The sequence below is a fragment of the Vipera berus genome (genome assembly GCF_964194415.1).
Source record: "Vipera berus genome assembly, chromosome: 2".
NCBI lineage: Eukaryota > Metazoa > Chordata > Lepidosauria > Squamata > Viperidae > Vipera > Vipera berus.
Window position 1 is genome coordinate 181092546 of NC_138203.1, and position 16944 is coordinate 181109489.

General features: G+C 38.1%; 1 protein-coding gene across 1 annotated transcript; it reads left to right on the top strand.

The window, feature by feature from the left end:
• Positions 1–286: 286 nt before the first annotated feature.
• LOC308661655 (UPF0575 protein C19orf67 homolog) lies at positions 287–12801 on the top strand (the record flags this gene model as incomplete). The annotated part of the gene is made up of 7 exons (XM_081316725.1): positions 287–564; positions 2671–2815; positions 5299–5399; positions 6092–6277; positions 7567–7689; positions 11653–11830; positions 12598–12801. The coding sequence occupies 6 exons, from the start codon at positions 287–289 to the stop codon at positions 11825–11827; spliced, it is 1008 nt and encodes a 335-aa protein (XP_081172851.1). The 3' UTR covers positions 11828–11830; positions 12598–12801.
• Between the last annotated feature and the right edge of the window lie 4143 nt (positions 12802–16944).

The window sequence follows — 16944 nt, forward strand, 5'->3', positions numbered from 1 at the left end:
CACTTTTAAAAAAAACACTTTATCCACCCACTCTTTAAGGAATTTGCTGTGTTGGGACTCTCCCTTTTTTCACACATTGTATGAGAGGTACATTGAATTACAGGTGTCAATGGTCATTCAGTGAACCTCAAACTCATGATCATAATACAAAAGTGGCATGGGAGGGTAAAGCTGTCATTTTGAGATTTCCATTTTTGTTTGGTAGCATTCTGGAGCTACTTAAGCTATCTAGTTGTTTAGTTCTCTATCTTTTTCTTGGCAGATTGCCTGAAGCAGGTCATTGAAGATGGCCAGTAAGCAAGCGTACAGTTGTCTCTCAGATGGCTGTCTGGATATTCCAATATCTAGCCCTGAAGGCACCCCAAATCTCAGTCCTCGTAGTCCAGGACTATGTCTTATATCTCCTCCAATTGCAGAATCTCACTGGCTGAGCAATGCTCAACCACAGACTGAGACTCCATCAGAAATGAACATCACTTTAGAAAAGTTGCTTGCTCCAATAACTGAAAAATTGAAATATTTGCTGAAGAAAGCGGAGGACTTCCAGACTTACCTTCTGTACAGGTGGGTTAAAATACTAGCAACCTTTTGACAGCACAGTGCTGAAACTTGAGTTTAATTATTTTAATATAGCCAAGAATAATATAATATCTAAGAAAGCAGTGCCCAGCACATGTCAGCACCAGCCAACCTTAGTTGATTTCATAAACCTTAATGGGATTGGACCTGTATAATACCTAGATAGAAGCCACAGGGAAATTCCACAGCTCTAGAATTCCAGCAACTGGAAAGTTAAAATCGACATGAATGCAAAAGTACTTTCACTTTATTACCAAAGCAAACTATATGAACATGACCATTAGGAGTTGAACTGAATTTCAGTGAGCCTTGCAGACATGGATAGGAGGAAAATTAAATAAATGATCAAAAATTTCTGACATCCAGATGTTAAACAACAAAAGCAAAAGTTGCTTCTATTCCAGTGTTCTTAGTTCCACAGCTACACTTCTATCACTCTGCACTTCTGTACAATATCTATCTTTTATTTTTATATCTCCATATTGCTACACAACTATACCTACCTATGGATATACTATTGTACTTCGTATTTCTCTATTGCACTGCAATATTTTGGTTGCTCTTTTTTCAAGAGAGCTGCTGTTGTATTGGCAATTGTGCTGTCCTCATGGTGGGAAAGGGATCCAGAAGGAGTGGAAGGAAGGAGCACAAATGCTTTAAATCTGCCCAACAGCTCTTCCTCTTACAAACAGGAAGGAGAAACGCAATAAGTACTGAATGCTTTTTCTCTGTGTAGGGCTTTTGAAACAGCAATTGCTGAGATTGTTTGAACATGGCTTGTTAACTTTAGTAAATATGATTGATCAGAAGATCTTGGAGTTCTTGTGAGCTTGTTCAGTATGCATTTCTTTTCTCCATGATGTTTCTTTCGTCTAATCCCCAGTTTATGACTAATATAAGGATAAGTCCTCCTTTGCTGGACTAGAGTTAAAATATTTTTGCGCTGACTCCATCACTAGCCAAAGATAGCCTCAAGATGCTTAAACATCTGTCACCCATTAGCTCGGATCAGGTCACAAGCAGCAACAGTGAAACCAGGCAATAAAAGCAAGATACAGATTAAAAATGGAGGCAGCAAATTTCTTGCTGGTATACAGGGGCATCCATGGGGGTAGGTAAAAAAAAATCAAGATGGTGATTGCAACCATATACTGTACTTCTAAGCCCTGCCTCTTTCTAATCTAATGTATCTGTCTCATATATTTTATAAAGGGGGGGTGGACTTTAGTGACACTATTGTGACTGCTAATATAACTGTTTTGATACTCCCCACTCCTCCTCTCCCCCAACTTGACTGCTGGTGTAGTTTATTACCAAATCAAGGACAATAAAAAGTACTTTAGCTCAACAGAGGGAAAAGGCCTGTGTCTTCAAAATTAAGGGGGGGAAAATCTGTGTCTAACCTCCTATGCCTGCTGTAGGTTAATCTGGTTGAAACTCAGATCTAATCCTGCTTTTTGTTTGGGCATCTGTCATGATTTGGTAATAAAGAAGGGAACCCTTAAAAATGCAATGTCACCCATTACTTTTTTCTTTGTCCCCAGAGTTTTCTCTTATTTTTAGACCCCTTGCTCAGACTAGGATAAATCATGAATTGAACATGCTAAACACCATTCTTCTAAATATCTTAAATACTGTTAAAATTATGGTTTGTTTCAAAGAGCAATATCAAAACAGGCTGGAAAGGCACTGAACAAGATAAGGCAGGAATTAAGATATGAAAGAGAATTTCTGTATTGTTTTTCCCATTAGGATGGTCTGTAAAGCACTGCATTCCTGATACCTTGCTGATTCCAGTAGGTATCCTGGTGCCCAAAGGCAGCAATATCCATATATTTTTCTACCAAGCTCTTTGCCATACCTCAATTAAAAAGATGAAGCTTTCACATTTTGAACCCAGCCTGGAGTTGTTGATAGGATATTCCTCAACTGCAGCCTATATATGCCCCAAGTGTAGCGTGTGTGTGTGTGTATGCACATACACAAGCGTATGTGTGCAGTGGCACTAGCAGGTACAGTATGTCACAGAATAGTGCTGAGCAGGGAGCAAAGGCAGTGGCTCCCCTTGACGTAGTGCTGTCCTATTTTCAGCAGAGACAGAATGCAGAAGGAACAGTTTGCCAAAGCCATGCCCACCTTTTTGCAGATGTGCCAGCCATATTTCCACTATTTGGAATCTACAGCACGCAGCTGCACACCTTATTTAAGACCTCCGCAGGAACCAGTCCGGAAAAGAGTGAGTGTTCCCATTGAAGCCCTTGGTCCTATTCCATCCAGTTAGGTTGAGGGGGGGGGGGAACAGAGACAACTACTCTGCATCTTTGTGAAACTAACCTGAGAAAGAGGGGAGGAGAAATAGGTTCCAGAATAGAAAAACTCTTCAAAATTCTTATTTCTTTAGTTCGTGGAAGGTCATTGAGATTCATTCCAGAGGTTTCAGTTATATTGTAGCTTATAATCAGATGCTTCTTGTGTGCAGCACCAAAATTACAATGTAATTTCAACTCTACCCGTCAAAGTATGTATCATTTTTATCATTGTTCCACATTTGTCTTTCACAAAAGTAACCTCTTAAAAGTAAAACAGACACAAGCTCTATCTTAGGGAAACTGTATAAATGTATTAGAAGGGAACATTTCAGGATAAATTGGATAAAACAAAGAAAGTGACACTACACTGAGCAGATGGATGTAACAGCATCATTGATAAACCTAATGTGTCACTTTTTCCCAGTTTCCACTTCCAATTTTTCCAAAGTTGTTTGACGGACACCTGCAATTATCTTCACATCTTCCAACCTCCAAGTGCTGAAAATGAGCAGCGATTACTATGACCATTTAGTGCTTTTTTTCCAGCAAATCAATCGGGGAGTACAATGTACTCTGTTGAATCAAAGTCCCATCCCTCACATGGCTGTGGGTCTTGGACTAAAAAGAATCCTGTCCTACCCAATGCAGCAGAAAAAGGAAATAATTTGCTACCATCTCTCCCCAAATCCATGTTACTATGAGGGAAAGCACTATTAGGGTAGGTGATTTGTAAATATCCAAACCCCCCCCAAGTAATTCTTTTTTACATGTAACAAAATCCTCCAAAGGGGGAAGGATAACATATTAATATGGGGGATACAAGAAGGAGTAAATCTCAAGTTCCCACCAATTGTTCAGGTCTGCAGCTTTTCCTTGGTTTTCTAAACAAAAACAAAAACAAACCTATATTGGAGTGGGTGTAGGAGAAGACTTCTCTCTCAAAACCAGACTATACTGTTCGGTGGTACAAATTCGGTTCTGAATCAACACAAACACTGTGTGGACATGCTCTAGGTTAGATGGAGAAGTTTATACACGCCTTTTAGTATGGGATGGTTAGATTCCCAGATCCATAAAAGGTAGGTATACTCAGATGAACACACATGACCATTCACAGAAAATGCACTGGCTGTTGCCCCTTAGTTATTGTTTAGCATACAGCCCATTATTTAAGTGTCCTTCTTCATCATTTTCTTGCTGCAGGAAGTCTACAATTTTGTCAGAAACCTGCTGTGTATTTCTCACATCAGTCTAATAACTCAGGATTTTGCAGTTGTTCTTAAAGGTGATCTTTCGGTCCTTTTCTACAGGAGTACTTTCTTTTACCGTTTTTCCATTCCTCCCATTGTTGCTTTTCCCCAACACCCCAGCAAGCCTTCCATATATTGTTTCTGCCTGGCAGGGAATTTACAGTATGGGGACACTCGTGAAGGGTGCTTCCTTATTCACAGAACTGCTTGACAATGCCTATCTAGGTTCCCAAAGGATGGTTCACAGTCCATGCTCTTGCACTTCCCTGCTTCTTCCCTTTCAGAGGACAACTTTGACATACCTGGCCAGGTTCTTGAGCAGCAAAAGATGAGAAGTGGTCAGATCCTTTGTGTGTGTGTGTGTGTGTGTGTGTGTGTGTGTTCCTGACATTTTTTTGACAGGAAATGCTCCAGGTTTCTCCACCTACAGCTAGGCACACAACTTAGCAACATGCCTATTAGATGGCAAGAAGAGACATCTCTATACTAATCCAATGACATTTGTTCATCTATAAGCAATGTTTCAGCAATATGCGTTGCTTGCCTGTGGAAACCCTCACAGTCCTCCAGCATAGGATGCTGCTAAAATAGGTTTTTATTCACAGACTTTTCCTGGGTATTTGGACCTTGACCTCCTCCATTTGTAATTGGCCTCCTAACTCCCACCACTTTTTTTCACCACAAAATTAATGGTTGGGAAGAACTGCACACTGTCTTTTTTTTTGGGGGGGGGGGAAATACTGAAAGCTGTCCACTCTCACAGTACCCAGATCTTGCTGCCTAATTCAGGGTAAGCAATGGAAGCTGTATGGCAGAACAGAAAAAGGAGGCAACACATTTCTTCCTCACTTCCTCCCCCCCCCTTTTTTTTGTTGGTAGTGAACTGACTGTTGGTTGAAAGCTGTGCTTTCTCCTCCTGCTGAGAGGGAAGGAGGCAGAAATACCCCAGACTTAGTTTTTCTCTTAGATTTCAGATATGAGGAATTTGGCTGTAATACCCCCCCCATGCCATGAAGCCTCAAGTTTTAGCTAATGGAAGAACAAAACTTGATTGCTAAATATTGTAAATATTGGGGATTAGCTTGGTCTCAAGGACTTGCCTAACATTGTTTAAGATCTTGTTTTTTAGTCTCCAGTCTCAAACATTTTATTTGCCACAGCTTCTGGAAATTTCTCAACAATTGGCTTGCCAGCTTGAGCAACTGGTGCTGATGTATGCTTCTTTCAGCTTTGTTTCTCTTGAAGACACAGATCCATTCAGGTACAATGCATCCGTTAGGGAAAGGTTAGCTCTATGTACGTAGTGTGATTTATTTATTTATTTATTTATTTATTTATTTATTTATTTATTTATTTATTTATTTATTTATTTAAATTTGTATAGCTGTCCATCTCAATTATATGACCCTAGGCAGCTTACAAGTCAAAACAGCAACAATAAACATTCCAATAAATAAAAATTAAAACAAATAAAAATTGTTAAAACAAATTCGCCAATGCAAGATGATGCAAGGTTAGACAAAAATGTTTCAGAAGTGATCTTTGCTAATCATTCAAATGTGTAGAATTGGAGGAAATAGTCTTCCAAATAAAACCAAGATTTGGCATGTGCCATGAAGTACACTTTTATAGTGTATTTTTGCTCTTAGACTGTTAACTGAAGTACTCTTAGACTGTTAACAGACAGAAAAGTGAACAGCTCATTAAAGTTTGCCTAAATATTCTTTTTGAAAATGTCTAAATCTAGGATGATCCTATCCCATTTTCAGGAATACTGAAAAGAGGCCTAAAGTTCCATTATGTTTTGATAACTTAGGTTCACATTCATAATTTTTCTTCAAAAGTTACTGGAAATGGCTCTTGGTTTCAAACCTGCCATTTGTCTCAACTTTCTTCTTCTGTACATGCACAAACATATCTGTCACTCGGTATTTGTCTCAAAATCTCCACCAGCATATCGTGTTTCTTCTGTGGGAAATTCTGGATGAATGAGACTCTGCAAGTTTCTATCTTTCGATACTGTATCTCAGCACCATACACAGCTGCTCATCTTCCTCACAATCTTTATAAGAAGATGCGCTGGAACCTGGACATCTTGGAAGGTTCTGCTGCTCGAAATCAAACACTCCGGACAGAATAGTGAGTTGCTGTATATACTGAGGTTATTTTATTTGTATTTATTTATTAAATTTATATCCTACCCATCTCACTGATAGGGCCACTTTGGGTGGTTTACAAACAGTAAAAGTTTTAAAAAGTTATATAAAAAACTAGAACCACGAAGATGGACAGCATGGGGATAAGATCTTCATCTTACCCCATTAACTATCTCCAGTGGTGAGCGACTGGAAAAACCAGGTTTTGATACTCTTCTGGAAGACTTAAAGGGTGGGAGCAGTTCTTGCCTCAAGTGGTAGAATGTGTGTGTGTGTGGGGGGGGGGTGAGTGTATCACAGTAGAAAAGGCTCTTCTCCTTGATCCCACCAGCTGGGATTCTTTAGCAGGTGGGGTCTGTGATAGGCTCCTTCCGCTGAAGTGAATAGGGCAGGCAAGTCCCATTGGGGATACCCTGGACCCATGCATAAAGGGCTTTAAAGGTAAAAACCAATACCTCGAATGGGACCCAGAAACAAACTGCAGCTCATGCAACAGTGGTATTATATGTGCCACCCTAGGGCCCCCAGAGCTATCTGCGCTGCTGTATTCCAGACTTGCTATAGCTTCCAAATAGTCTTTAAGCATAGCCTCATGTAAAATGCATTACAGCAATCCAACCGAGAGATAGCCAGGACATGAGTGACTTGCGCAGGGTCTAATAATCCAGATAAAGGCACGACTGATCCACAACATGAAGTTGTGCAAAGGTCCTTCTAGCCACAACTTCCATGTGCTCTTTGAGCAGGAGTCGTGAGTCTAGGAGAATCCCCAGGTTGCACACCAGGTCTATCTGGGAGAGTGCAACCCCATCCGGAACTAAAGATGATAACCAGATCCCAAAGCTCCTTGAACCCACAGCACTCCATTTCACCAGTTCAGTTGCAGCCTGTTGTCCCCCATTCAGACTCCCACAACCTCCATGCAATGCAAAAGGGCAGCCACAGCATCATTTGGATCATCAGGAATGGAGATGCAGAGCTGAGTATCATCTGCATACTGATATCCCATCACATGATGTTGGGTAATCTCATCCAGCACTGAGATATATGGGGAGGGTAGATATGACCTGGCTAGGCAGATCATTTATTAACACTTATCTCTTTCCATACCTCTGATGCTGAAAGAATGGTGTCATTCCAAAGCTACCCCATATTATATCAATGTAATTCTTTCTTTGGTCTTAATTAATGTTTATTTCTTGAGTTTCCCAGAGGCTATTTGATCAGCCAACCACTTCACTGCTTCCATGCAATCTTGTCCTTGTGTTATAGCTACTTCCTATGCTTCCGTGATACAGGAGATGAAACAACTGTGAAAATGCAGAAGCTTTGGTCCATAGGACGCTGGGTGCCTGTAGATCCTGACAGTGAACACAGTTCTGATGTGCTATCCTGGTAGGTGTGCAGAACTAGAGATAGGACATTGGCATAACACTTACACAGACTGACTTAATGTAATGGTGTAATGGTTAAGGCATCAGGCTGGAAACTGGGACACTGTGAATTCTAGTCCCACTTTGAGCAACTGGATGATCTGGGTCAGTCACTTTCTCTAGCCCTAGGAAGGAAGCAATGGCAAACTATTTCTGGAAAACCTTGCCAAGAAAACTGCAGGAACTTGTCCAGGCAGTCTCCAAAAATCTGATTAAATGGAAGAAAAAAAATGCAAATAGTTTCTCAGTTGAAACTGTGGTTGAATTTGTTTGGGTGTTGTGAGATTAAGGAGTTGTCATGCCTTCTGACTGCAAGTTGATGTTCATGGCTGTGCTCTGCTGATCTTCTGCCAGTATGTCCTACATAGTGGCTGTTACAGTTCTTACATTGTATGTTGTAGATGACTCCTGTTTTATCTTCTTAGATTACTGGATCTCTTGGTTTACTTAAGATTTTTCAAAGGACTTTAATTGATTTGTGTACTATTGTGATGTGAAGTGACTGTAGTATTCTGTTGGTTGACTCCAAGATGTTTTTGTTATATAGGAGTGTTATCCTTTTCATAGGTTGTGCTGCAACAGGTTGTCTAGTCAGGGGCTTTTTGAAAAAATTGCCTGAGTCTTCAGTCTGTTAGAACAGGGCTTTTCAACCAGTGGTACAGGTACCACCTGTGGTACATTGGCACCTGGCAGGTGGTACACGACCATCCTAGAAAAGTGGTAGCGGGGGAGGAGAATGAGCTGAACCAGTGGCAGCACCGCACAAGCCTGAGCGAGAGATGGCTGGAGCTGCAGGGCTGTCAGGGCTCAGTGGAAGTCCCAGGATCAGCGCCAGGCTCCAGCTGGAGCTCGGCACTGATCCCGGCGCTTCTGAGGCCAGAAGAAGCACCGATCAGCTGGAATGTTGCAGCATCTCCAGGGTTTTGTTGTTTACATTCAGATGCTTGGCAACTGATTCATATTTATGACGGTCACAGTGTCCCAGGATCATGTGAAGTGACCAAAACCTGCTTCAACCACCCAGCAGATGGGGGGGAATAAAAACCAAACACCCCCCCCCACTGCCAATCCTCAACAGAAATGCTCACAACAATGAAAACCTCGGACAGGAGGAAGAGTGCCGCCGGGCGGGCAGGCAGGTGTCTTGTTCGGCTGTGGCTTGTGGGGCACTTTTTTCAGTGCCATTGTAACTTCAAACAGTCACTAAGCCAACTGTTGTAAGTTGTGGACTACCTGTACATCACTTTTTTCCTTTTTTTTTTTTTTGGTCATCACGTTTTTGACACCTTGCTAGGTGACTGGTGGTATACGGATGTTGCCATATCCTAAAAGTGGTACAATGGGTGAAAAAGTTGAAAAACCCTGTGTTAGAAGATTTTGTCCAGGTGATCTGCTTCCTCTTACTGGCATACTGGGTAGCTGCAGTGTGTTTGTACTTATCTAAATAATATTCTTATACTTATCTAAATTATATTCTTATACAACTTCTCTTAAAGGAATTGCTTTGAGTTGTTGCTTTGGTAGAATAGTTGGTTAGTATTGGTATTGTTTCAAAAGACTGCCCTAGCATAGACGGTTGAAGTGATAGGTTCTTTTACTAAAGTTAAGTGGTTGCAGTGAAAGTAAAGCTAGATCTGAATATTCCCATGCAAATGTTACACTTTCCCTCCTTTCCCCAGCCCTCCCACCCTTGGCCAGTCCATCAGTGTCCAAAAAGATGCCTTTATGATGTTTTGTTAATGGTTCGGAGCTTGGAGTCTCTCAATGCAGTTTCACATTCATTTCCCAGGCCAGGTGTCCTTGGAGGCTGGTTTATTCCAGTTTGGCACCTCTGGTTCTTGTCAATGTGTCTCCCCTCCTGCTGTTTGTCTTCTCATTCCCAGGCCCATATTTTACTACCCCAAATTCTTTCCCCCTCCCTTACAATTTATGGCAGGATGCCAGCGAAGCAAAGAAGTTGGAGATGGCAGACCTGACAGACTTAGGTTTCTAATTTGCCATCATTTTCTACAGGATAGACAGGAAGGTTAATGTGTTATTATTTTCTTCTTCCCTTGTGAATTTTATTCCTTTGAATGTGTTGTTAATGTATCTTCTCCAATTGTTCATTTTTATTAAGATGAAAGTGTCATCTAGATAACATATCCATAATTTTGTTGTATGTCTATATATATATATTATACATATTATTTGCTCTGTGTTAGATTGAATTATTTTGTCCCTTTAATCTAGCATTCTTTTCTTTTGACTATCAATGTTCACCATGATGGGTGAATGTTGGGAAGGTTGAGTCAACTGGGATTGAATGAAAGGCATTCTACACATAGTTCACACCTTATGACCGTAATAGAGTTTGGCCAGTAGGGTCATAATTTGTGACAATCATAAAGGGGTCACCCATGTGACTGACTGACTTGATTTTACAATTTTTGCAGTGGTTATTAGTGAATACTATAGTTGTTAAGTAAGCTGATTCTTTGTTATGGATGAGTTTTGTTGAAAACCAGAAATAAATGCTGGTTTTCAGCAACAACATCATAAAACACAATCATATGATTGTGGGACATTGCAAATGGCCATAAATGTGGGTAGGTTGCCAAGTGCTGGAAATGTGGTTATATAAATGTGTATGTGTGTGTATGTGGGGGGGGGGTTGGCCATCAGGTTGTAAGTATCCCAGGGTAGATCCAGCTTAACTTCAAATGGTCCCTAAGCAACCAGTCATAAGTCGAGGACTAACTATACAAACAGTAAGCTCTTCTATTGCACAGATATCCAAAGACTGCTCTAAATTTGCACTGAAATAATTGAGGACCTAATCCTTGAGGGAAAACTAAAGTTTCATATCCTCTAAAGTAATTGAAATGCTGCAATGCATCATCATCACTTCCATCACTATACAAATATTTAATTCACATAAAACTTTCCTTAGATATTCAAATACATTATCTCCAGTCTCCAATACTTAAACTACATAATACAGTTGTACTAGTCACTCATGCATTTGTGAACCATATTTGAAAGTAACACAGACAGGCCATCATTCCATCAATTGAATGCTCCATCGTTGCTACTTGTCCTTGGTAGCTATGTTCCTACCAAGATTATGTTCAGAAACATTAACTTTAACTGTATGTATATTATTGCTTTCAAATTTGTTAAAGGAACACAGACCTATCTGTATTAAAATTATATTTGAAACAGCTTCCATTGTCTTTGGCATCAGCAAACATTCTAATGGGAAATTATGAATAAGAATTCTGCACTGGAAATTTAGAGTATTGCATATCACAACACTATTGCAATTTTATCTAAAACAGTTTCCTATTTACATAATGTGGGATGTAGTTGAAATGTGTGGGACAAAATTGATTGTGTGTCTGTGAGTGTGTGCTGTAACTTCCCACTCAGTTTTATTGTGGTAAAAACAAATGTAGATGATCCCATCTGCTTAATTCAATATTATGACTGAATTCAATACTGTGACTGGTGATTGAGTCAACAATACACATTTTCTGAAAAATATATACAGTACAAAGAAGCACTTTTGAAGATTCAAAAGCAAAATATAAAAAGATAAATACTGGAAAGATACTGTAGTTTTATAATAGATACCTGATGCTTCCAGAGAACACTTTTATTCTATAGATGTTCTGTTGCCTCTAAAAGGATGGTAGTCTTCCAAATGTAAACCTTTCTCTTATTTTTCTCTTATTATCCAAGTTACTTTAAAAAAACCCAGACATATTGTGTTAGTACAATTGTTAAGAACAGCCAGCCATCTGAAAGCACTGATATGAAAGAAATTTATACATGCATTACACTTCATTTGCCCTTTGTCTATTGATAAATGTCTCCACAGCACTTGTCTAGATAATGTATGCTATAATGACCACCTCCAACTTCTCCCTTTTTCTTCACACAGGGTGTTGTGTCATCAGCCCACAGGGGATTACCAGCAGCTCCTAACAATTGGATTTGAGGAACCTTCTCACACCTTAGCTACAGACCTCTTAGTGCAGATGCTAAGTGCTCAGAGTTCTGGTCTTCTTAATCGTGAGTCATCCTGCTGGCTGGGCCCAGGAGAACACGTGCAGTAAAATGTACATAACTTTCAAGTATACCACAGTGTGTATTTCATATATATGATTGCTGCACAGCATCACCAGCACTGCATTATCAGCATTGCCAACACCACATTTTCAAGAGCATTATTCCAGATGCCAGTTATGTTTCTTTAGGTTATGTTTCTTTGAATATAACAACTCATATCAGTTCCAATGTATTCTGAGGCTACTCCTTCATACTATTCAGGGCTGTAGATGTTAAGAACTGATAGACAATATATCTGAGAGATCAGGCTGTGGAAAGGTACTTCAGCTTCAGTTCTAATTATTTATTCATTTATTGACTCATTTTTCCAATGTCTAGGATACCACACAAATAACAAAATGGAAACATCTAAACATAAACATTTAAAATCCCATTTGAAAACAACATAACACAGGCTATTAAATTTAGTAAACAAATCAACAGTAAGATTGGCAGTGCAAAAATTAGGTCTTCTAATACCAGATAAAACATTCAACTAGCCATGAAAAGCTTCCCTATCCTTGTGACTTTACTTCTTGCATTAATGAGATCATGAATGGGATATCTTGACTATTTTGAAATTGTGACAAGCTGTGTGTTTCCATGGGTTCACTATGGTAATTATTCTAATGTTACAATGTTAAATATTATAAGCCACATTTCACTTTTTAAAAAATTGCCTTGTTTCAGAATAAAAGATAAACTACAATAATTTAGAAAAAAAAACCACAAGGAAATAAAAGGAATGTTCACTTTTTTTCTTTTTTTCTTTTAAAAGCGGATACTAACACCATGTATTTTGGAAACGCACTGGCCAACTTTGCAAAACTAGGCTGGATATAGTCTTGTTTTTCTTTACCTGCAGTAACAATGACTGGAATTCATTTGGAAGAATTTTATGTTCATAAGAAACCTGGAAGTCAGAAATGCAGCCTGAACATACTGCAACAGAACTAACCCTCCTATGAGTAATAACAGGTCCTGCACGTATGTTGAAATTTTTCACAGGGCACATAATACGTATAGCTGGTGTCCTGTTATGCGTGAAGAAAGTGCTGCCTTTAAAACGTAGACCATCCAGTTAAAACATGAAGAAGAAAGTTAAGCAAGAATGCAGAGTTGGAAGGGCACCTGTTATAAAACAAAACAGAAATAAAAAAAGAGCCCTGCCATCTAGCGGTCTAAATATTTATTTCAAAGGTCAGCCATGCTGGTGTGTTGTTTTTGCAAGACTGGAACAGAATGTATACAAACACTGTAATGTTTTTGCTTTGTTAAAATATGTAACAAAATGTACACAAATGTAAATAACAGAAATGAAAATAAAGAATTATGGTAAACACATATAAGAAAAGTTGTATTTTTTATTTTGCAACACAGAATAAAAATAATACAAACTTTAAAAAAATCCAACAAATCCAAATAAATTAGAAAATCTGCCTACAATGACATTTGTATTATCAAAACTAATCTATTAGGAAAATGTCAATACAGATAATAAATCATGACCAAATTACTTGAATTTTTCCACTATAATTTTCCAAAGTATTTCACTGCAATAATTTTTCAGCAAAATAATATCCCATGGTTTTCAATATTATTGTTCCAATAAAAGATTTCGGTATCTCTACATTTTAAAATAAAAATAAAGTAGGTAATAAGAAAAAATGAATTAATTTTTTAGGTGAATTGATTTACATGCAGAATAAAATATAGATAGTAAAACACCTCAGGATTTATTATCAAAGATAGTTGAATTATTTATTTCTTCCAAATCTTTCAACTCAGAACATTGACTAACTGGATAATAATGCAATGTTAGTGAAGTATGACACCACCTATAGATTATTTTTATGGTAAATTAAACAACCTGTGGCCCCTCGGTTATCATTTCCTTACCAGATTTCTCAATGACTTCAACAGTAGCTGAGCTTCTATTATCTTCATTGGAAAAGTTATTTACAATCCATAGATATTCAAGAGATGTATATGTCTTTAAAATAGCCATGTTGAATTGTATAGCACAATTAAACATCAGGAATTAACCACATCAAATTCTGTATTAAGTCATAAAATGTTTTATGATAATGCTTACGTCATATTTTATAAAAATTTCCAAATTTCAATTCCATGGAAGACATGGATTCCAGATTTTGCATGCATTGTAAGTTAGCCCATTTGAGGTACCTTCAACAATTTTTGATTTATGATACATTTCAGCTAGGTAAAGGTCACACACAAACAGAGTTTTAATAATATATAGATTCATGGGGACTTGCTGAAATAATTTACTGTGAAAGGAATTTGCTTGCCACAAGGAAGTCTGATGAGATTCATTAAGTTCACTACCCAAATTATCCTGCATTTAGACTCTCAAAAGCAGTCTAAGACTTTTGTATTACATTTTTGAGAGTTCATTATTATTATAGTTATATACTATTTTTAACTATTATTGATAGTGCTTTGCTTCATATACTTTAGTCAATCGAAACCAGGTTGGTGCTTCTTTGCAGCACTTTTACAAAATAAACTTGGGGTTACAATTAAATCTCTAATTCTATAAAGTCTTCTGTAAAATACGGTAAATGCCTTGTATTTATCCTCATGTTTAACCATTCAATCGAAACCAGGTTGGTGCTTCTTTGCAGCACTTTTACAAAATATACTTGGGGTTACAATTAAATCTCTAATTCTATAAAGTCTTCTGTAAAATAAATGCCTTGTATTTATCCTCATGTTTAACCATTCAATCGAAACCAGGTTGGTGCTTCTTTGCAGCACTTTTACAAAATATATTTGGGGTTGATTTGAAAAGAGATGCATGTATTAAAACTGGCAGAATTATTCACTGTCTGAGGGAATTGTTCTGCTCACAAAATGCATCCGTAAGAGACAAAGTCAGGATAGTCTTTCTATAGCTTTTCTTTCTGAAGTATCAAGGCTAGATTGCTGGAAGAGTTTTAGAAGCTTTTGAAGCTGAGAGCTTTCATTTGTTAGACTGAACAAATACTTGCTAGGTTTTTAGACTCTTCAAATAAGCAACAAGTTCCTGAAATACTGTAGGATGTCATGTTCCAGAGCTGTTAAAAATTATTAAAGCCAGTATCAGTAAAAGGAGAATGTGTTTTTTTTTCATTTTTCCATTAGCAACTCTAAAGTTAAATTCATGCAACTTTGAAACTGCAAGTCACGTCTTGTATATTTGCCCAAGCTCTTTCTAGCATTTTAAAGTCATCGAATACTGAAACATTTCTTGAGTTTTAAGTGGTAGGCATGTGCTGTCTCACTCTTTCCTATATAGGCAGGGCTTTTTTTCTCATAGAACGCTCAGAACGGAGTTCCGGCACCTTTTTTGGATGGAACCTTGTAGGGTAGGCAAGGCGGGTTGTATGACATGTGTGAGTTTCGGCACCTTTTTCTTTTATAAAAAAAGCACTGTATATAGGACACATATTTCATTCACATCAAGGAGTGTAGGGTTCTTAACCTGGGCCCACAAATGCCTTATGGAGGGTCTCTGGATAGGTTTCAGGGGATCTATGAATTTAGATGGGAAAAATTATAATTTTATTTTCATCTGTTTTACTGTATCTATGTTTATACTTTGATAACTGTATTTGAACATAATTGGTGTTTGTACACTTTTTATTTTTTTTATTTTTTATTTTAATTCCATTTATATCCCGCCCTTCTCCGAAGACTCAGGGCGGCTTACAAGCTTAGCAGTAGCCTTCATTCTATGTATATGCCTGCTTATTAGGGCTTTCACACACACACACCCAAGCGGCATTATTACAAAGTCAGCTTAATTGCCCCCAACCATCTGGGTCCTCATTTTACCTACCTCGGAAGGATGGAAAGCTGAGTCAACCTTAAGCCTGGTGGGACTCGAACCTGCACTAATTGCAGGCAGCTGGTGTTACTTAAGGAGGCATAAGGGGTTTTATTTATACAGGGATAAATTTAATCTTTTTTAAACTTGGTTTTTAACTTTTGTATTTTTGGTTTTTAATTACCCTGTAAACCACCCTGAGTCCTCCGGGAAAGGGCGGTATATAAATGTAATAAAATAAAATTAAATAAATAAATAAATAAATAAATAAATAAATAAATAAATTAGCCCACTGCTCCACCAAGGCTCTTCACCGCTCTAAAAGTGGCATAAAAAGTATAAGAACTAACGTAGTACATTTCAGCATCACATTGACTCTAAGATAGATTTCTAAATTACTTATAGTAAGCACTCTATAGAAAGCTGAGTTAAGCAACCTTCTGAGAATAGAACTTTATATAACAATATATATATAAATTATTAATTTGTTTGAACAGAATGTGAATACATAAGGATACAAATTGCTGGTCGTTGACCACAATAATTCCTCAGAAGACTTTTCTAATTCATCAAGCAGAACACATTCAATGACAGCACAAAACTAGAGGGGTTTTTGATGGAATACAGAAGTTCCGTATTATACTGCCATTTTGGGGGGAAACTGCATATTTTTTGAAAAACGTCTTAAGTGGTCATACCTCAACTAGCCAAACTCTGCAAACATCCCACTTATAGAAGAGATTGTCTTGATGCAATAAGATCCAAAATGTCCAAAGAGCAACACATTTTGGTTCATTCAAAACAGTTTTCCTTGTTTCCTTGCTTAAGGACATTTTGAGTCTTATTGAAGCACTTCTGCTGTATGACTAGTGAGCTGGAATGATCCAGCTCTTGGGGAAGTCATCACTCTGGTTAAAAAAAATGCTACCCATTGCCATGTTTTGCTGGGAACAGTTAGAAACTGAATCTGATAGCATCAGTCTATGTTTGTACAAACTGATTGATTGAGAAATGGGTGTTTATCATTTTCAAAAACACATGTTTTCCCCCCAAAATAATACAGCAGACAATCTGTTAAGTTCTTAGTTCGGTTAGGCATTGAGACAGAGTGTTGAAACAGCAAACATGTTTATTAACTAACAACAGAAGCGGCCCTAGAGGCTGCTGAACAGCTATACATATGGCAACCAATAGGTTTAAAGTAAGTTTCCCGCCCCAAACAAAATTATCAGCTTGGAGACAGACAGTCTGGGTTGCAGTAACAGAAAGTTAAGCAATCCTTCACTTAAATAC